This window comes from Ascaphus truei, chromosome 17 (assembly GCF_040206685.1).
Source record: "Ascaphus truei isolate aAscTru1 chromosome 17, aAscTru1.hap1, whole genome shotgun sequence".
Lineage (NCBI taxonomy): Eukaryota > Metazoa > Chordata > Amphibia > Anura > Ascaphidae > Ascaphus > Ascaphus truei.
Genome location: NC_134499.1, coordinates 12,901,218 through 12,923,588, shown reverse-complemented (window position 1 = coordinate 12,923,588; position 22,371 = coordinate 12,901,218). Strand labels below are relative to the sequence as shown.

The 22,371-nt window shown below is 47.9% G+C and overlaps 1 protein-coding gene across 1 annotated transcript in view; it reads right to left on the bottom strand.

Moving 5' to 3' along the window:
* GRIN2B (glutamate ionotropic receptor NMDA type subunit 2B) overlaps positions 1–22,371 on the bottom strand; it is a 375,272-nt gene that overhangs the window by 52,434 nt on the left and 300,467 nt on the right. Inside the window, exon 5 of the mRNA XM_075573972.1 lies at positions 21,256–21,370. Within this exon, the coding sequence (XP_075430087.1) occupies positions 21,256–21,370 (115 nt within the window). The remainder of the gene's footprint in view (positions 1–21,255; positions 21,371–22,371) is intronic.

Genomic DNA, 22,371 nt, shown 5'->3' with positions numbered 1-22,371 from the left:
CCACCACCACTGCAGCGGGCTTGGGCACTCGGTCATAGGTGCAGGTCATCGGTCCCAGATCATTGCCAAGAAGAACATCAGCATCCAAACCGGGTAAAACCCCCACCTCCCGCACACCCTGGCCCTCCCCCCAATCCAAAAAGATTCTGGCCACTTGCAGGAAACGTGGCTCTCCGTCGGCCACAGTGATCTGTATCCCAGGGCCTGGGATCAATTCCTCTGGCCGGACCATATCAGGTCGGACCAGGGTCACTGCAGCTCCTGAATCCAGCAAGCCGACTGCTTGCCGGTCACCGACTGTGACCGGGGTGAGATGTCTGCTTTGTCCGTCCGTCTGCTGCAGGTCCGCGCTGAGATGTCCTCCGCTCCTGGCTGTAGGCACCGATGAAACCGGGACAGGCGTTGCATGGGACATCTCGCTGGGAGTTGGTTCCATGACCGGTCCGGAGTCTTTGTGGAAGCTACCCGCACGCGGGCTACCGGCTTCGCAGCTGGGGTGCGTTGCCCCTGTTGTGGTCCGCCGGAACGCAGGGGTTCCGGGCAATCTGGTCTGATGTGACCAGGGCGGTTGCAGTTGTAGCACTGGCGCTCGTGCTGGAGCTCCCCCGCCTTCGGTGGACTGCTGCCCGCAGGCGGCCTCTGAGTTCATTTGGGGGTATTGGCAGACCTTTTGGCCGGTGCCGCCGCCACCGCCGCCTTGGCTACTGTTTTGGCGGTCATCAGGGCTCGGCTGGCCACATAGTCATCTGCAAGCCTCGCCGCCTCCTGGTAAGTCTTGAGCAAAAGAGAGATGTATTGGGTACACAGACTCAATACTCTAATGCCTAATGGTCTTAACGTAGACTTTGAAATCACACCTTTCCTTTAGTAACTGTGATTCCTTCTTTATCGTTCGAACATATACCTGTTTTATACTAATTTTTTTATATATTTATATTTTTATACTTTTTAAGTATTATATGCTGTTCTAGGTCTGTTATCTATTGACTCATATTAGTTCTACTAATTAATGCTTTCTCTCTCTCTCTCTTCCCTCCCTAATCATTCTGCCCCTCTCCCCCTCATTAACTGAGTTATGCGAAATGAATGCCTTTATAATATTATATTTTTAAATACATTTTTTTTGGAGTTAATAAATTTAATCTATGTAATATATTTATATTTTAAACGCCGTATTTTTGGACCACAGAGATTATGTACCCCTTTATGGGGAGAACCTGTGTGTAATTAACTATTTAATTATTTGAGTGTTTGTAATTATTTACTTAAGTGTGTATACTATTTAACAAGAACCCACTGGGGACGTAATCATTGCTCCTGAGGATGCTGTTGTATACAGCGAAACGCGTTGAGCAGACTAGCAGCACAGCTGAACCGCAGTCTGGCTAGCTGTTCCATCCCCGAAGGCACAGTGTCGGTACGGCGATCCCATCATCCCTTCACCTATCCGCTCCAACCGGAAGTCGTCACCGCAAGGCCCGGACGTGACGACAGACGCTTCCCCTCCGCGACCGGACGAGGGGGCACCCTCGAGGAGGGATACTGAAGGGACTGGAGTTTCTATCTCCCGATTTACCGAACCAACTGCCTCAAGTAAAACCTTATGTGAATCTGTTCGTATATCACATTGTGAGTACAGGCATACCCCGCATTAACGTACGCAATGGGACCGGAGCATGTATGTAAAGTGAAAATGTACTTAAAGTGAAGCACTCCCTTTTTCCCACTTTTGATGCACGTACTGTACTGCAATCGTCATACAGTATACGTGCATAACTGATGTAAATAACGCATGTGTAACAGGCTCTATAGTCTCCCCGCTTGCGCACAGCTTCGGTACAGGTAGGGAGCCGGTATTGCTGTTCAGGACGTGCTGACTTGCGCATGCGTGAGCTGCAGTTTGCCTATTGAGCGTAATGTACTTACTCGCGAGTGTACTTAAAGTGAGTGTCCTTAAAGCGGGGTATGCCTGTACATGTCCTATACTTTTTTTATTTATAAAGTCTGGTGTTTTCTGGTCAACACTATGGTTTCCCTCTATTCCTGAATGATTGCGTGTATCTGACTGGGAGCTGAGACCTTCATGAATATACCATCCAGCCTGATATCAGTATTTACTGCTGTATGCTGCGGCCATATCCACCTGTCACTGCAAGCTGGAGTCTCCAAGAACCACCTCTAAACCACTTGCTGTTTTTTATCTTACTTGTTGTAAGTAGGTCATCTATAAGAGCCAAGTTATTATACTGTATATCACTTTTTTAGTTAATCTACTGCACTATGATGTTTTATGTCTTTTTTTCTGGGTGTTCCTGATGACATTGCTCCCTTCCTGCCCTGGATCCTAACTACTTGTAAGGGAATCAGTGCATATTCCCTGGAAGGTTGAGAATATTTCAGCAATACCTTATAATTTATTTTTATATTTTTTTATTTCTTTATTCACATAATTGTTGTTATAGCGCCGTTCCAAGTCACTGGGTTTCATACACCCAAGCCCTCACCGCCGACGAGCACTGCTCCATGAGCTGCTCCTGAAAGATGAGGTCCAGCAGGCGTTGGTAAGTCCGTGCCTCATAGCCCTCCACCCAGCGTATCCCGTATAAAGCCATGCGGGTCACGTAGGTAACATAGGACTCCTGGGGCTGCCTCTCCTCCTGCCGGAATTTACCACGGTAGGCTTCAGGGGTAAAACCGTACTGAAACAATAACAGTTCTTTCAGGTGTTTGTAGTCATCAGCATACTCATCTGGAAGCGCCATCATTGTCTGCTTAGCCAAGCCGGACAGTAAGGGGTCCAAACGTGCAACCCTGTGCTGGGGAAGCACTTTGTACCGCCGGCACTGCGTTTCAAAGTTCTTTAAGAAACTGTCAATCTGGTCAGTGCCTTCCACGAACTTGGTGAGACTGTGCTGGTCCAGCTTGAGTTCATCTTGGCTGGGTTGGACAGGGGGGCAATAAGCGGGTCTGTTCACTGCCATAGTGATAAACTGCAGCCGCTCTTCCGGTGTCCCTCTGTTTCCCCACGCAGTAATCAGTGCCAACATTTCAGGGGTGAACGGATGGTAGCCGCAGCAACCAGTACCCCTCCTGTTGCACTGCTCCCGGGAGGTGCACTCGTTCCCTCCCCGAGATTCCGCCGCCCCGGCACTGGGTTCCTTCCCTGATCTCCGGGTGGCTGTAAAAGGGCAAGCTGAGCCATATCCTGAGGCTCTGCAAGCCGGGCTTCATAGTCACCGATTGCGTCAACCATGTCTGCGACCTCCTGGTTCTCATAGGGCAGTCCATATTCACGGCACTTGTCCTTGAGCTGAGCTCGGGTCCACATGTTGGATGAGCCTTCAGCCTCGCTCATGGTTCAGTCGCAGCAGTGAGGTGGTGTTACAACTTGTGTTAACTGTCGCACTACTGTGTGTTCAATATCTTTAGTCACAGGAACTCGCAATTACCATCAAGTTCCTACTATGTTACAGTATCCCGCAGTATACTGTAACACAGGTCCAGTTCAATCCCACCGCTTGCCACCAGTTAATTATAGAGCTTGTCACGGTAGCTTATGACAAGATATAATGAACACCAAATATCTGGGTTGAACTGAACGAGGCTTAGATATAATAAAATATAATTTATTCCTTAAAAAATGTGAACACAGCAATATAGTACAATTAACAGGCAAGAAGATAACACTTACTCAGAGTTGGGGAATGGAGAAGTATCAGCTAGCAATTCTCCATCAATCCAGTGACATTCCAGGTGGAATCAGAAGCACAACTTCAGCAATCCAGCACAACTAAAAAACTGTAGGGTTGACACAGTTTTTATATACCTGTGCAACCCTATTCTTAACATTGAACACAGCCTATTGGTGAACAATTATCTGTATCCACTCTCTAATGTGGAGACACAGACTAACAGACTAACCCATGCCCTCAGGTAACAATTAGACTGGCAGAGTTTGTTGATTGACTAATACTTAATCCCTAGACATTGGGTAACAATCAAGGCAGTTACTTTTTGATCACCGTGCTTAGGCTACTCAGCCGTCTGCCCTTCATGACTTATTAGCCTAGCAAATGGCGTCTGCATTTTCAGAACAGATCCAAAAATAAAATACATATACACTTTAATATCTACACATATTAATAAGTTCCATTCTGGTGGACTCAGTGGGTCGACCTTTGCCAGTTTTTAATGCCTACAGTGACTCCACATATTGGCCAAAAATGAACTCTCTGCGACCTCCAGAACTGGAGATACAGAAATGCACTTTAAAACATTAAAATACATGCTTATAATGAAACATGGGAACAGGGGAACATACATTTTCAAGGTACAACAAGGTGCAAACCTCATCCCTGGACCGCAGTCCAGTTAACCCCTTGTCTCTCTGGTGTGGTCAGGGGGTGGCCATATGGGGTGCAACCCCTTTAATACCAGGCCAACCCCCTCTCCCTCTACACTATCTCTCTATCAATTACTCTATCTATCTATCTATCACAGTATCTCATCATGCTCACATATGGCTGTGACACATGTATTCTGCCCGTGCTCACGTATGGATGCGACCCGTGTATTTTGCCCGTGCTCACGTATGGATGCGACCCGTGTATTCTGCCTGTGCTCACGTATGGATGCGACCCGTGTATTTTGCCCGTGCTCACGTATGGATGCGACCCGTGTATTTTGCCCGTGCTCACGTATGGATGCGACCCGTGTATTCTGCCTGTGCTCACGTATGAATGTGAAACTTGGACCCGAAATGTAAAGATCATTCAGAAGCTTCAGACAACGCAAAGAAGAGCGGGAAATAGAATGAATATGTTGGAAGCAAATAAAAGTCTGTGACATGATCACAAGGGTAAAGGAATTAAAATGGCGGTGGGCCGCAGGGCCGGCTTGATGGCGGTGCCTGTGCATTAAATGGATTGTCGGGGGAGAGCGCGGGGTCTCTGTAAGTATCTCTTACCTGGTCCCGTGGCATATCCTCCTGCAGGGTCCCGTCATCATAATGCCGCAACGTCAAAGGGTGCCACGTTGCCATGACAAAGTGACAGCATGGTGTTGCCATGACAACGTGACACAGCATGGCGCCATCACGTCACGTGACCCTGTGACATCACGACGCTGCGACGTCTGATTAGATGGAGCTGCATCGGTCCAGGTAAGAAGCCCTGCGAAAACCCCATAGTACTGAGCCCCGTGTAATACCAAGCTGGCCCTGCGGGGCCGGACATATCACAAGAAGAACTGACCGTAGTTGGACAAAGATTGCACTTGACTGGATTCCAATGGATATCAAAAGACCAAAACATGATGGCCAAAAGTAAGATAGGAGGATGAAATTACTAAATTTGTTGGAACGACGTGGAGAAGAGAGACTGCAACCGCTGTACCTGGAAAATTATATATATATAATGCTGCTGCCAGAATCACTCTACTCTTTCCTAGATCTGTCTTAGCATCTCCCCTCATGAAATCCCTCTCCTGGCTTCCGATCAAATCCCGCATCTCACACTCCATTCTTCTCCTCACTTTTAAAGCTTTACACTCTTCTGCCCCTCCTTACATCTCAGCCCTAATTTCTCGCTATGCACCATCCCGACTCTTGCGTTCTTCTCAAGGATGTCTTCTTTCTACCTCCTTTGTATCTAAAGCCCTCTCCCGCCTTAAACCCTTTTCACTGACTTCCCCACACCTCTGGAATGCCCTTCCCCTCAGTACCCGACTAGCACCCTCTCTATCCACCTTTAAGACCCACCTTAAGACACACTTGCTTAAAGAAGCATATGAATAGCACTGTGGATATTCTGAACACATGATCCATAAAGCTTGGCCCCCTGCAGACGCACTTACCAGAACCCCTCCTACTGTCTCTGTACTGTACGTTCTCCCTACCTACCAATTAGACTGTAAGCTCCTCGGGGCAGGGACTCCTCTTCCTTAATGTTACTTTTATGTCTAAAGCACTTATTCCCATGATCTGTTATTTATATTTTGTTATTTATTTGATTACCACATGTAATACTACTGTGAAGGGCTATGTACATTAATGGCACTATATAATTAAAGACATACAATACAAAGACATACAATATATATATATATATGTTCCAGGTACAGCTGTTGCAGCCTCTCTTCTCCACGTCGTTCCAACAAATTTAGTAATTTCATCCTAGTAATCCATAGTAATTATATATATATATATATGTCCCAATCACGCAGACTGTCCAGATGGGGAATTATAAAAGTATATTTGAATAATCCTCCACTTCTTTGCTGCTGATGCCGCAGAGGGGGATCCGTGAAGATCTTCAACAAATAGAAAAAAGGCACAGCGCACAAGGGTGAATGCGGGGAGCTGGCTTTTATTCTTCTCATGTGAGTTGTGATATATTTGTGTGTGTTTTAAATACACCTATTTTGCCATTCACTCTGGTGCGCTGTGATATATATATATATATATATATATATATATATATATATATATATATATATATATATATATATATATACAGTATATATATATAAAATCAAAGCCAGTACAACCAACCTTATATTGATGAGACCACAAAAGGTCGAAACAGTCTGTCTGTGAGTGGGTTCACTGGCTTTGCATCTCATCCCAGGCTATGTTTAAAAGTTGTGTTTAAAACAGCGAACATTGGCTTAAGGGCTCCATGTAATAATAGACTTGAGACAAAAGGTGGCACTGTGTGCTCATTTGAATGTCATTTCCCGGAATCCCTTGCTGCAGTGGAAGCACTGTATGCTAGGTGATAATGGCAAAAAGCAGGGCTGCAGACCTGTCTAAGACATGTAAATGTGCTCACAAGTAATATTTTTATATGATATATATATATATATATATATATATATATATATATATATATATATCACGCTTTCCTATCCCTATGGGAAATAGTGGTAATTACGGTACTGGTGCTACCTGTTTGACTTGCAGGAGGCCTGCGCCTCCGCTCACAGGGAGCCTGGGGTGACAGTGTGTTCTCTCTCACTCTCTCTCTGGTGCAGCGCCTCCATCGATGAGGATTCCGAATAGCGGGATAGCTCCTCATAGGAACACGTATACATTTATTGTATACCCCAATAATACAACACAACAGGATTATATAATAACTCCTTTACTTCTGTGGTCCCAAAGTAGGCCCCAAATATTACCCACAATACTCAATACCCAATAACAACAATAATAACAGTAGAACGCCCAGGGGTAGCACGCCCCAATAATGCCTAGGGTGCTTGGGCACCTTTACCCTGGTGTCCAGCAAACAACCCTTCCCAATGTGTGTATGAGGGCAGCGCTATCCTTCCCCCTGCGTTGGTGCACAGGCACCTTCCTGGTTGCGGCCTAACCAGGGAGTACTCCAGACAAGCTGCGGTCAGCGACGGGGTCCCACGGAGAGGGGTCTCTGAGAGCAGCCCTTCACGCCTCACACCCAGATGCTGCACAAGGCTGCCTCTGCTGCTGAAGAACTCCTCTGCTGCTTGGATCCTGCTCCGCAGTGATCCCTCACTACAGGGAGATCCATAATGATATGGCCGGCCTTGCACACTTCACTACAGTGAGAGGACTGCCTGGGGCCTAGGGGTGTATATCTTAAGCCCAGTCCAGGAGCTTGCCTGCTCCCCAGACACTGCCTCACTCTTGCAGGCTCCAGTTCAACTGTCACATAGGTCTCAGAACTCTGAGACCTGCAACTTTCACTAACTGTTCCCTGTCCCGCAGAGGAAATCCTGCTCTTAGGCCCTCCCCTTCCGGCGGCACCAACCACAACATTGATGCCATACCTAACATGCGGTGCCAACCACAAGATGGCCACCACAATGTTCCCCAATCCTCCAGAGCCACAGAACCGGCTCCCTACAGAGGTAAGGGGAAAGTACCCCGCTACACTCTCTCCCTGGTAGAGACCTCATCGTGCCCGCATGAGAAAAAATTTAGTCAACACAGTTATATAATGGAAAATACATTGCATATACAACATAACCATATTTACAACTTATATACACAGTTTAACAGTTTAAGTGGCATGAAACACCTCTGTCAATACTGACATAATCGAGGCAAACCTGTCCCTGGACGTCTGCTGAGACTCATAGTGGGGTTCCCTTATTGAGTCATACACTATTCTAATTGGGGGCCGGCCTGTTCGTTGATCCTGATAGTTCTTCGGCGTCTTCTTGGTTGGAGAGGTTTCTATCAGCTTGAGGCCCTGTTCCTCTCATAGAGCAAATGTCATTGTCATTACCACCCAATGGGGTGAATGCTGGACTCTCATGATTTAGAGGTTGGTCAACGACACCAGACGGAGTAGGCTAGGGGTCACTAGGACCGGCAGTAGTCTCTTCTTCATCTTCCGTGGGCATATCCGAGGACGACTCATCAATTTGTGGAATGGTCAGTAGACGATTCCTATGCCAAACTTTTATCCATCCTTCTGAGTCCTTTATTCGGTACACAGGAATCCCAGGTAGCTGGGAATCCACCTTGAAGGGGCTATCTCGCCATCGGTCAGCCAGTTGGTGTTTCCCTGCCACTCCGAGATTTCTCAGAAGGACCTTGTCTCCAGGGCAAAGTTCCTGGTAGCATTCCTTGCAGTCATACCACCTTTTGTTGTTCTCACTCAGCTTTGCGGTGGTTCCTTTTGCTAACTGCTACGATCTCTGTATATTAGCTTTCAGTTTTTTTATGTATTGATAGTGGGCCACATTAGGCACTCCATCTTTGGAGATCCCCAGAAGCTGGGCTTCTTGGCCGAACATCATGAAATATGGAGAGAAACCGGTGGACTCATGTCGGGTAAAGGTGTAGGCATGCACCAAGTGTTCTATGTGCTTGCTGCAACCGACTTCCTCGGTGGCTTGTAGGGTGCCCAACATATTGCCTAGAGTCAGGTTGAACCGTTCCGGCAAAGCATCTCGGTGGTATAGGGTGGTATGTGACTTCTCGATGTCAAGCAGCTTCAACAGCTCTTTTATAAGTCTGCTCTAGAAATTGCGCCCCTGGTCCGAATGCATTCGGTTGGGAAAGCCAAAGTGGACAAAATATCTTTCCCACAGCACCTTAGCCACCGTTATAGCCTTCTGATCTTTAGTGGGGAAAGCCTGTGCATACTGAGTATAGAGGTCAGTTACCACCAGCACGTTCCCGATGCCTCTGGAATCTGGCTCTACACATAGAAAATCCATGCATACTATGTCCATGGGACCCGAACTCTTTACATAGCCCATTGGGGCTGCTCGTGTAGGCAGTGTTTTCCTCTGGATGCACCGCAAGCATTTTCGACAATGATGCTCCACAACCTCTCTAATTTTCAGCCAGTATAACCTGTCTTGTATGAGCCCGAACATTTTATCCATGCCCAAGTGTCCATGGTCATCATACAGTATAGCGACCTCAGTACCATGTATTGCAGCCTTTTGTGGGGCTAGCCTTGGCGGGGCTAGCCGTGTCTGCTCACGGCTTGGGGGCATAATAACCTCCTGATCGTGTACTCGATCCATTAGGTCTTCGAAGTTAGGAGGATTCCCTGTAGAAATGGCACAGCTAATCCTTATGGTGATCGGGTGGGTAGGCAACACTCCCCAAATTGTTTGGTTTGGACGTCGTCTAGCTCGGACACTTGGATGACCTTCTTGGAGATCAGAGTCCATAGTGCCAATTGAAGCCGTCGAAGGAATGCTGATAAATCTTCCCCCTCATCTTGTTTGTGGGCGTAGAACTGGGTCATTAAAGCAATGGCATTGTCCTTAGTGCCGTACGCTTTAGTTAAGGCCAGGATCAGGGATTGGGCTTCGGCCTCCACATGACACTCATGGTACAACAGAACTTTATTGGCAGCCCCTTAAGTTTTAACTTGTCACAAGCTGCTCCAGAGACTGGTGACCCGTATGAATTGATATACGATTTTTCTGCTATTGCTGTTCTTGGTGTTTGTTACACTGCTCGCTTTTTATTTAGGTTTCGTTATTGACCCTAGGTTTACAAGGTGTATAGGAGTAATACCTGTATGTGTTCATATTATCATACCGAGATTTCTCTCATTAACATCTGTATGGTATCAGTTAGATTACTGGCAGCAGCAGTTTCAACTTAAGTGCCACATTCATTGTCAGTAGGTGTTCCTCTCTTTAGCTTTCCCTGTCTCTGCGAACACGATTTGTTCTTATATTTGTTGTGTTCAATGTTCCGTTCAGACGGGAGGGAGATATTTTGTGGTTTGGCATGAAGGGAAGTACCACAAGTTCCTTTTTTAAGGTTCTGTGAGAACGGGCCTGAGGAAGGGGTAGCCAGTCCCGAAACGTTGCCCCTCTTTTGCTCCACCACACTTACTCCCTTTTTTTTGCCATTAGGCAATTTATTGTTTGTACCCAATTCCCCTTGTCTTTTCCTTTTTTCCCCTTCCCTCCCTCCCTCCAATTTTTGCCATTTCTTGGCTTGTGTTTATATAGATTTTCCCTAGGTTAGTGTCAATATCCTATGTATATACAGCTCAACCCCGTTATGCGCGATCCGCTATAACGCAGAGCCGCTTATAACGCGGTGTGAGCATGGACCCCGAAGTGTACCCAGAATATTAACAAACTTTACACACACAAATACACACACACACCTTCCCGACCTCTGGTGGTGCTTGGGCTGCTGGGGAACGTGCTGGGGCTGCCGGGACCTCACTCCTGCCTCCTCCCTCTATGCCTGGGGATCGTGGTGGGGCTGCTGAGGTAAGTGCAAGGGCTGCTGGGGGATCGTGGTGGGAGAGGTGCTGGGGAATCGTGGTGGGAGAAGTGCTGGGGGATCGTGGTGGTAGAGCTGCTGGGGGATCGTGGTGGGAGAAGTGCTGGGGGATCGTGGTGGGAGAGGTGCTGGGGGATCGTGGTGGTAGAGCTGCTGGGGGATCGTGATGGTAGAGCTGCTGGGGAATCGTGGTGGGAGAAGTGCTGGGGGATCGTGGTGGAAGAGGTGCTGGGGATCATGGTGGGAGAAGTGGTGGGGATCATGGTGGGAGAAGTGCTGGGGATCATGTTGGGAGAAGTGGTGGGAGAAGTGCTGGGAATCATGGTGGGAGAAGTGCTGGGAGAAGTGCTGGGGATCATGGTGGGAGAAGTGGTGGGAGAAGTGCTGGGGGATCGTGGTGGGGCTGCTGTGGGAAATGCTGGCTAGGGGAAGTGCTGGGGCTTCTGGGGAATCATGCTCGGGCTGCCGGCGCCTCACTCCTGCCTCCTCCATCATTCCGATCGGGCACGTGGCGGCCATTTTTTTCTTAAATTAGCGCGACCCCGGTTATAACGTGGTCTGATAGGGTGGCCCCTGAGGACCGTGTTATAACGGGGTTCAGCTATATAGCCTTTATTGTACATTTCTATTACAATATAATCTATTTTTTGGCATATTCCAGTGTTTTTTCAGTTTATTCTCAAGAGTGCTGGGGACATTATCTTTGTTGCCTTATAGATTTGGGAGGGTTAGGGGTCCCTCCTATTGTTCCTGTGCACCAGTCATTATATAACTCTATATTCTACTTAGGAGTGCTGTCTGTAACACCGTACTTTTTCAACCACAACATAGCCACCGCCGCGCTACACATAGCCCATACCTAACACGCGGTGCCAACCACAAGATGGCCACCGCAACTTTCCCCGATCTTCCCGAGCCACAGAACTGGCTCCCTACGGAGGTACGGGGGAAGTACCCTGCTACATATACATACACTCACAAACAAATTTTAAGAGACAGACCTGCATATATACCCACAAATAGGGAGGACCGGCCTTAAACTTTGCGGGGCCCAAAGCGGCATGCTGGCAGCAGGGCCCCCCCTGTACAAAAGTTAAGGGGACTTACTTTGACGAGCAGCCCTCCTCCGGCAGCAATGTGGCGGCATGACATCACGGCGGCATGTGACGTCATATTGCCATGGCAATGTGTCATTATATGACATTGCGGCGTCATTTGATGTCTGTCACCATGGCAACGCAACGCTCCAGTAGGCGGCCCGCTCCAGAAAAGGTAAGAACTCTCTCGCAAATGACCACAGACACACACAGAGACACACACACACACACACACACACACACACACACACACACACACACACACACACAGAGACACACACACACACACAGAGACACAGACACACAGACAGACACACAGACAGACACACACACAGAGACACACACACAGACACACACACAGACAGACACACAGACAGACACACAGACAGACAAAGACACAGACACACACACAGACACACACACAGACACACACACACACACACACACAGAGACACACACACACAGAGACACACACACAGAGACACACACACACAGAGACACACACACAGAGACACACACATACACGCACACAGAGGCACGCACACACAGAGGCACGCACACACAGAGGCACGCACACACAGAGACAGACATAGATACACACAGACACACACAGAGACAGACATAGATACACACAGACACACATACAGAGACACACACAGAGACACACAGACACACACACAGAGAGACAGACATAGATACACACAGACACGCATACAACATACAGAGACACACACAGAGACACACAGACACACACACAGAGAGACAGACATAGATACACACAGACACACATACAGAGACACACACAGACACACACACAGAGAGACAGACATAGATACACACAGACACACATACAGAGACACACACAGACACACACACACAGAGACAGACATAGATACACACAGACACACATACAGAGACACACACAGTAGCAGATTTTCCATTAGGTCCAATAGGCCCTGGCCTAAGGTGCCAACATTTTGGTGCAGCAGAAATTGGGGGCGGCTTGCACGATCGGCGCTTACAGAATAAATATAATTTTTGGGCAGATATATATCTCATATATTATAATAATAATAATAATGCAATGATACACACACATACTGTCACGACGAAGAAATGGTTAGGGATAGTTTCACATCAATCTGCCAACAATATTCATTTTAATACAATGCAGTATTGAACATACAAAGTTGCACTAAGTGTGTACTTTTTTGTCTCGTACCGAGGGTTATCTCGTGGGACCTTCCTGAGCTGAGACTGATATTGATATCCACTGCTGTTTAATCACTGGGAAAGTGTGAGTCCCCATTTCTGTTGATACCATGATGCCTCATATTTAAAAACAAATTGCACTATATTATTCTTATTTTTCCACATATGGTGAAATCTGCGCTCCCCAAACCTGTCTTTGGAAACAATATTGACAGTATGACCAATGCACGCGCAGGTAGGCGACGCGGTCCTTACTTGCTTCTTATTTCTACGTACAGATTCTACAGCAACATTATTGCCACGTTGGACGCGTTCCAGCGGCGCATACGCAACGCACCAGCGTGAGAAGCTGCCATTGTTTTGAAACAGCCATGTGCGACAAACGGCTGGGGCCATCGCGCCGTTTCACCCGCGGGAATGCGCCAAATGTTGCAGGAAGACAGAGACGTTGGGAAAGGGGTGGTGGGCAGAGAGGGCCACATGAGGTTAGATGTCTCCACAGCTCCTTTTCCAGCCTCACTGATTGTGTAACTCCCTGGCTCATCTCTGTGGGTTGGGTTGCAGATTCTGGTCTCCTTGGCTGGTTTCTAAGGGTAGCATTGACGAGTTGTGGAGTTGCGAGACGTGCCAGCTTTTTTCCACCCACCAGACACATTTTTCTATCTCCCCCCTTTGCTCAGGAAAACAGCACATCATGTTCTTTCAATCACTCACCAAGCTGGGACAGATCCTTCAATGCATCTACATAACCATCCATGTAAGCAGAGGAAGTGGTCTCTGATAGCACTATTCATTCTCATAATTAAGATCCTATTTATGTGACACCAGATTCTTCCAGCTGAATGCTTAACAAACAAGTGTATTTTCTAAGAACATCTTTAGAACTTCTAGTGGAGAATTATTTAGTAGAAGCTTGGAAATGATAGTATCTCCAGCCAGATATATTTTCCAAGTTCAGTGCAGGTCTTCCAAATGACACCGGGTTATTGGGACAGATCGAGCTCATGTATTTTGTTCCCTTCTCACTAGAAAACGCAGGGTTTACAGTTCCTAGAAGCCTGAGAAGGATGTTAAACATAACTTGTCCCCACAAGTGTAGGGTGACCACCCGTCCCCCTTTTGCCGGTACAGTCCCGTTTTTTCGAGAGCTGTACCGGTTTTCAGTGTGTACCGGAAATGTCCCGGATTTTCTCCCTGGTCCCGTTTGTTTTGTACTGTAGATGCGGTGGCGGTGCGCGGCGACGGCGAGGATGCGGCAGCCCGGCCGGTGAGTATTTTTTTGAATTTCAGGGGGTTGGGCTTCTAATATGCCGGGCTGCAGGTGATTGGCTGGAGGATGCCGGGGGCGGGGCTTTCTCAGCTTCCTCACACGATCCCCGCGGCCCGCGCGGACAGGGAGGTGGGAGCGGGGACAGCCGTTGGCTGTTTGGCACTTTTCTCCCCTCTGCCTCCGTTCCCTGTGGCTGCTGCCCGAGGTAGAGAGGTAGACTGACACACACACATACACACCGATACACACACACACACACACACACACGCTGATACACATTGACAAACACACGCTGATACACACTGACACACACACAGATACACACACACCTACACACACACACACCTATACACACCTATACACGCTGATACAAACACACACACACATGCTGATACAAACACACACACACACACACTGATACACACACCCCGCCTCCCCCTGCACCGCCCCCCAGCGACGGAAGTCACTGCTAGCCGAGCCCGTGGACGGGACGGGGGGAGAACCCGCCCGCCAGACCTGGCTCCGCGCTCTCCCACCTATCGGGGATAAGGCCGCGCGCCTGGACAGAAGCAGGGAGTTCCCCAACAGCAACCACGCACTGTCCCCATGCGCACGCGAGGGAAAGTGCGCACGCGAGAGAGGGAAAGTGCGCACGCCTCCAGCCATCCACGCTCCCGCCAACCCTGCTCCCCCCGCGCCTACCTCTCTACCTTGGGCAGCAGCCACAGGGAACGGAGGCAGAGGGGAGAAAAGCGCCAAACAGCCAACGGCTGTCCCCGCTCCCACCTCCCTGTCCGCGCGGGCCGCGGGGATCGTGTGAGGAAGCGGAGAAAGCCCCGCCCCCGGCATCCTCCAGCCAATCACCTGCAGCCCGACATATTAGAAGCCCAACCCCCTGAAATTCAAAAAAATACTCACCGGCCGGGCTGCCGCATCCTCGCCGTCGCCGCGCACCGCCACCGCATCTACAGTACAAAACAAACGGGACCAGGGAGAAAATCCGGGACATTTCCGGTACACACTGAAAACCGGTACAGCGCTCGAAAAACCGGGACTGTACCGGCAAAAGGGGGACGGGTGGTCACCCTAGCGTGTATAGGTGTGTATAGGTGTGTGTGTGTGTAGGTGTGTGTGTGTATCTGTGTGTGTCAGTGTGTATCAGCGTGTGTGTCAGTGTGTATCAGCGTGTGTGTGTGTGTGTGTGTGTGTGTGTGTGTGTATCGGTGTGTGTCAGTGTGTGTGTATCAGTGTGTGTGTATCTGTTGGTGTGTGTGTGTGTGTGTGTGTGTGTGTGTGTATCAGTTGGTGTGTGTGTGTGTGTATCAGTGGGTGTGTGTGGCTGTGTGTGTGTGTATCAGTGTGTGTATCAGTGTGTGTATCAGTGTGTGTATCAGTGTGTGTATCTGTGTGTGTGTATCTGTGTGTGTGTGTTTGTATCAGCATGTGTGTGTGTTTGTATCAGCGTGTATAGGTGTGTGTGTGTGTGTGTGTGTGTATAGGTGTGTATCTGTGTGTGTGTCAGTGTGTATCAGCGTGTGTGTAGGTGTGTGTATAGGTGTGTGTGTGTGTGTGTCAGTGTGTGTATCAGTTGGTGTGTGTGTGTGGCTGTGTGTGTATCAGTGTGTGTGTGTGTGTGTGTGTGTGTGTGTATCAGTTGGTGTGTGTGTGTGTGCATCAGTGGGTGTGTGCATCAGTGGGTGTGTGCATCAGTGGGTGTGTGCATCAGTGGGTGTGTGCGTCAGTGGGTGTGTGCGTCAGTGGGTGTGTGCGTCAGTGTCAGCGTCAGTGGGTGGGTGTGTGGGTGTCAGTGGGTGGGTGTGTATCAGTGGGTGGGTGTGTATCAGTGGGTGTATCTCCCTCTCCCTGTCTCCCTCACCGTCTCCCTCACCCTCCCCGCCTCCCTCACCGTCTCCCTCACCCTCCCTCACCCTCCCCGCCTCCCTCACCCTCCCCGCCTCCCTCACCCTCCCCGCCTCCCTCACTCTCCCCGCCTCCCTCACTCTCCCCGCCTCCCTCACCCTCCCCGCCTCCCTCACCCTCCCCGCCTCCCTCACTCTCCCCGCCTCCCTCACCCTCCCCGTCTCCCTCACCCTCCCCGTCTCCCTCACCCTCTATGTCTTATCTTAACTGCCGTATACCTACACTGAAGTAACCTATCCTGTTTTCTTCCAGATCTGACTCAAGTTTCACGCGGAAGACAGGTAGGGAACACCTCCTCTCCAATATAGTACCTTGAGGGTCTGCGGATCAGGTAAGATCCCAGGCGGGATTGCTGCTTTAGAAATTGTGAAGAAGGGGCATCCTGACACTGGTTAATGGGTTCAGAACCATTCACATCTGGCTTTTTTTTGTTGTTCGATTAGTGAGGTCATCCGACGCACGCGCACACACGCACGTAACAAGGACTAATGGTAGTAAAGTATAAGTGTACTACAATAAATAAACTGTTATGTAAAAAAAAAAAATGTTTCCCGGTTTTTGATTTTCAAAATCTGGTCACCCTACACAAGTGCCAATTGCCTTCTTACTGCTTTTCTTTCCTTAGCTAATCCTTTCTACGAAGGCTGCGTCCATGCAGCCTTCGCCCGTGCGGAGGCGTGCGCGTCTGTGACATCACCCACGTGAACAGGGTGCGTTTTTGGACATGCTGGACGCGCCTTCGGGGGACGTGTCTAAAAGGCGTGTCTGTGATGTCACGGAGCTGGTTCGCCCTCATTGGGCAAAACGCTCACGTGACCTGCCCGGCGCGCTGAGAAATCAGTTTCAACTGATTCCTCGCGCAACCAGCGCCCCCTCCTGCTGTCGCCTGCGCAGACTATGGGCGCGATTAATGCCTTAAGGCAATGTGATCGTGTGCGGATGCCTACCGCATGGTCTTCGGCAGCACGGACTGCGGCTAAGCATCCACACGCTGAGCTTTCAACTTTTAAGGGTCCCTCATTTTTATGATGGTGACACCACTCAGGTCTCTGGGACAACGTGTGTGAAAGGGTGATCCTAAGTTAAAGAAGTTATTACATTGTAAATGATACTGTACGTGTAAGAGGGTGATCCTGATTTTTAAGAGAGGAATTTCATTAAAGCTGCAGACGAAGCAATCTCCTACATGTGTGTGTGTTTTTTTTTAAATAAATCAGTTCTGTACTATGAGAAAATACTTGGAGCATTTTTTTTAAACAACTCTGAATTACATTTTTAATGTATTATAATGTAGCGAGCAGTTTTTCTTACATCCCCTTCCTCTTCTGAAACAGGCTCTGGCGCACCCCTTTTGAGCCCTGCCCTCCCTGTAGCAGCGCACCAATTGTATCTAGTGACTGCCTGGTCACATGATCTTCCCATCAGAGAACTTTGCATCTTTGGTCCTCTTCTGCTGCACTGACAGCCATTTAGTGAACCCCCGAGCCGAATCTATGCCGATCGATCACACGAGAACGGATCGATTAGCTAAGTTGCTGATTACTTATCATTGTGTGGATTGTATTGATGCACATATTAAAGGGAGGGGGAGGGGGGGGCGGCAGCTTCGATTGCTGCTTTAAAGTCCAACGGGTAACTGATATAAGTAGAAGAAGAAGAGTGATCCTAAGTTTTATTAGACTGATTCCACTGAAGACTATGGGGCATGTAATATATTTTTAATGCTGATTCTGAGATACCACTGAATGATAAGGGGTAGCGGATACTTTGTCAAGGGTGAAACCACTGAAGTCTATGGAGAACATGATAGGTGTAAGAGCAGGACCCTGGCCTTTTGGGATAACGATCAACAATTACATGTAATTGGCAACTATGGGGCCCACTGTTGTGGGTTGGGGGTTTTTTTTGGCCACACTACTGTACATGGACTAAAAGTGAAACGTCTGAAAACGGATTTTAGGAAAGGCCCAGGGACTCAAAACAACGTTCAAATATTCAGCCTTCTGTATTTTTCTTCACTTTTTTTTAGGCATCAGAAATACACATTTAATCAAGAAAGAAACAGGCAGACATTTTTAAGAACCCGTAAAAAAATTAAATAAAAAAAGCTTAAATATGCAACCTGCTATTTCTGAAGGGGCAAAGCATAAAAATAAAGGAAATAATCATTATTGAAAGTATAATAAAAGTATTGTTAAAAGGTAAAACCAACACAAAGTCGTTTTTTTCCGATCTAGTGACACAAATTGCACCTTTAACACACGTCAACATGGCAATTATTTTCAGTAGCATAATTGTTGGGTGGATTGTATATTTAAAAGGAAAGGTAAGAGTTGCTTTGGAAAGCATAAAAAGGTTGAGTCGTGATTGTGGCTGCAAAGATCATATTGGGATTGTCAGTGTCACAAAGACAGTTGTGTTCGCTATGTACAAGCAACAGTGCAAGGCCTTCTGGGATTCAAGCACTGAATGATCTGATACAGCGTTAAGAGCTGTCAATTAACAGCTATTCAAAGTGTCAATCGCAAGGACTGCCAATTGGCAAAGCTAGTCCGATTAAAAAGCAGGGCTGTGAGGGAGTCTGTGTGCACATGCGGGCAGCCGGCCAGGAGTGCGCACGCGAGAGAGAACGGATGGAGCTGGGAAGAGAATAAAGAGGACTGGGCGTGGAGAGCGGGAGAGAGAGAGAAAGAGGGGGGAAAGATCAACAAGGAGAGATGAGAGAGAGGAATGTAGAGAGGGGAATAGAAGAAGGAACCGTGGGTAGAAAATGTTGTGGAAATAGTGAGATGTTTGTATATCTTGTTCCATTCTTCTACTAACCACTTTCTCTGCACACTTTTCTCATTTGGCTACTCTTTTCATTCTCCCCCTTAAACTTGTCACTTCACTCTCTTCCATCTACTTGTTACCTCCACTTCCCACACTCTCTTTTCCACATCCCCCCCCCCTCACTCACCTTTCATTACAAATTCTCCCTCCCCTCACTCTGCATCACCACCCTCCACTCCCTCTTCACCTCCTTCCACCACTCCTCCCACCACTCACCCACCATCTTCTCCCCTCATTCAACCTCTCCCTCTCCTCACACCCCACCCTCCTCTCTCCTTTCTCCCTGGACTCACGCTCCCCTCTCTGACTTAAGAGGTTACTTTATTCTGACTTGTATTCTGGATTTTGCCATCCCCCAGATTCCTGCAACATATCGTCCCATTCCCTCACTCAATAAACGTAACGCTCAAAACGAAACGATGGCTCCTTGTAACTTTCAGAGAAGGGTTGGTTTAGAGCAAGCAGAAGACTTTAGACGTGAAACGTGGGGAGTTGGACCCTGCTTCAGCACAAGTGGCTCAATCGGTGGCTCTGTCATTATCCTGAATCCTGACCTGTAGGTGCCCCTTGAGGACTAGAGTTGGCCACCCCTGTTGTAGACCTACAAAGCTGCTTCAACTTCGGTTAGGCTACTAACAGAGGTTGAACTCGATGGATATACAGTATGTCTATTTTCAACCTCATCCACTATGCAACGATGCAACTTCATACTGTTGTTCCCTTCCCTCCCTCTTTAGTGCCTTCCTCACTGTAATTTTTTATCAGCGTCTCCCTTTTGTTTGTACTTTGTGAGCCCCTGTGGATGACAGGAGAATCTGTCTGTGATGGACTGTTTAAAGAGAATAAACAGATCCAGGAGTTATTTGGGTCATACTTGGTGAAGGAATGTGGGATGTGAACTCAGAATGATGAACAGAGTCATACTGAGCACCACCTGCTTGAGAAAGGCTTTGAAACAACTACAAAGGCTCATACCCTGGCACCTATATTTTCCATAAATACTAAAAATATGACTTATACAGTGGGTTACTCATCGGGCTTCTGAAAAGTGTATCCAGATGCATCAAACTAGTTTATTTATGTGTTTTGCTTGCAGCTGTGTCAAATGTAATACATTCGATTGCCAAATTTCTTACATTTGATGCAGACCTCTTTACAGTAGATTGAGCCCGGCAAAGAGTTTTTTTATAGGATGCGAAAGGGAGAAAAATGACGGCCCTACATGTAAAATGTGATACACCCCATTACAAAGGGAGCACCATGTAACTCCTCCACAGCTCAATTAGTCAAGCAACAGAGGGCCAAATAGCTTAAAACAATAACACTAATCATCCTCTCCCTATTTAATATAGTGAGAAATGTGATAACGCACAGTTACTTGAATAGAAATGAAAGTATTGTTACCAGTCTTTGCCCCACGTCTCAGGTACATGGGACAATGGATATAGTTTGGCTTTACCAAGGGTATGGGGACATCTTATGGAATCAAACATAGTAGGTTAAAAACTGACTGTGTGGTGGCAGCCTATAATACCCATTTCTGAACATTTATTTAGATGCCAGACACACCCTTCTCCTCTCTTACGTTCACCAGACTACCTCCTTCACCATAATCATCAATACAGTATATTATTCCATACATCTCTCCACGACCCTTACCTAACACTCTTGCTGCTTTCACTGTTACAGCATATCTGAAGCAGAGACTTGTTGGGTCTCTAGAGCTTGTGTGGAACTATAAAAACAACTTTAATCTCGGTCCAATAAAAAGTATCACCATCTGCAATACCTCTAAACTTGTTCACGACAATACAGCTCTGTGCTTAACCAATACAAAGATTCAACACACCGAATAACGGTTTGAGTTTGGATTAACCAGCATGGGAAATCCATTTGGTTTGTGAATCTAGGCTCTAAATAAACTGCAATTGAACCCAGATTGAACCCAGATCTTGATAGGTACATGGATTCCTTGCTTCCCAAGTGTGAACAGTATGGACGTGATCCTGAAAACTAAGCCAAGAGACAGTACAGTATATAGACCTAGCTCCTGGAAGCTGAGCCACGTGAGAGGCAGCATGTAGACCTAGCTACTGGTAGATAAGCCAAGTGAGGGACAGTATCGACCTACAGTAGCTCCTGGAAGATAAGCTAAACTTGTTTCCTACCCGTTCCCATTTCCTCTCCTTGCTTAGCAGGATGATAACCAGCTTGGGATGCATCTGGTAGCCGTCTTCACTGAACGAGAGGTTCCGACCTTCGAAAGTTACATTGATCAAGTACCTGAAAAGAAGATAAAAAAAGGGTGTCAAATAAAAAATGAATCAAGGACTTCTGGAACCAGATTTCAAAGAAAACTAGGTAAAAAATGTTATTATTTGTCATGACCAGGTCTGAATTCAGAATATTTTGGGGGAACATTTTCTCTGTACATTATGGGTCATTATCTTCATTTTCACCACAGCCAAGGTTACTATGCCTCTTTCTCTACACCCACCTCAAAATGTTAAATCGGAGAGTGTCTAATGGATTAAAAGGTTAGTACCGCGTAGGACCAAAGTGACTTAAAGCAGCAATCTCAATCAGAATCAAGTCTTTCCTTTCACCTTTTATTAACCACTAGCTGAGAGACCCGGCGTTGCCAGGGATGTAATTTTGGGGTTGGGCGTACGACAGGGTTAGGCTTCCCCCCCCCCTTGACAGCTAGGTGGGTGACTGAGTTGACTGAGTGTGTGGGTGACTGTGTGGGTGGATGGGTGACACTTGACTGTGTGGGTGGGTGGGTGACACTTGACTGAGTGGGTGGGTGGGTTGGTGACTGAGTGGGTGACTTTGGGTCGGTGACTGGGTGGGTGACTTTGGGTCGGTTTGACTTTGGGTCGGTGGGTGGGTGACTTTGGGTCGGTGGGTGGGTGACTTTGGGTCGGTGGGTGGGTGGGTGACTTTGGGTTGGTGGGTGGGTGACTTTGGGTCGGTGGGTGGGTGGGTGACTTTGGGTCAGTGGGTGGGTGACTCTGGGTTGGTGGGTGGGTGGGTGACTTTGGGTGGGTGACTTTGGGTCGGTGGGTGGGTCGGTGACTGGGTGACTTTTTCAGGGTCGGTGACTGGGTGGGTCAGTGACTGGGGTCGGTGACTGGGTGGGTCAGTGAGTGGGTAGGTGGGGTCGGTGAGTGGGTGGGGTCAGTGACTGGGTGGGTGGTTTTGGGTGAGACTGGGTGGGTGAGTGTGAGACTGAATGGGTGGGTGAGTGTGAGACTGAATGGGTGGGTGAGTGTGAGACTGAA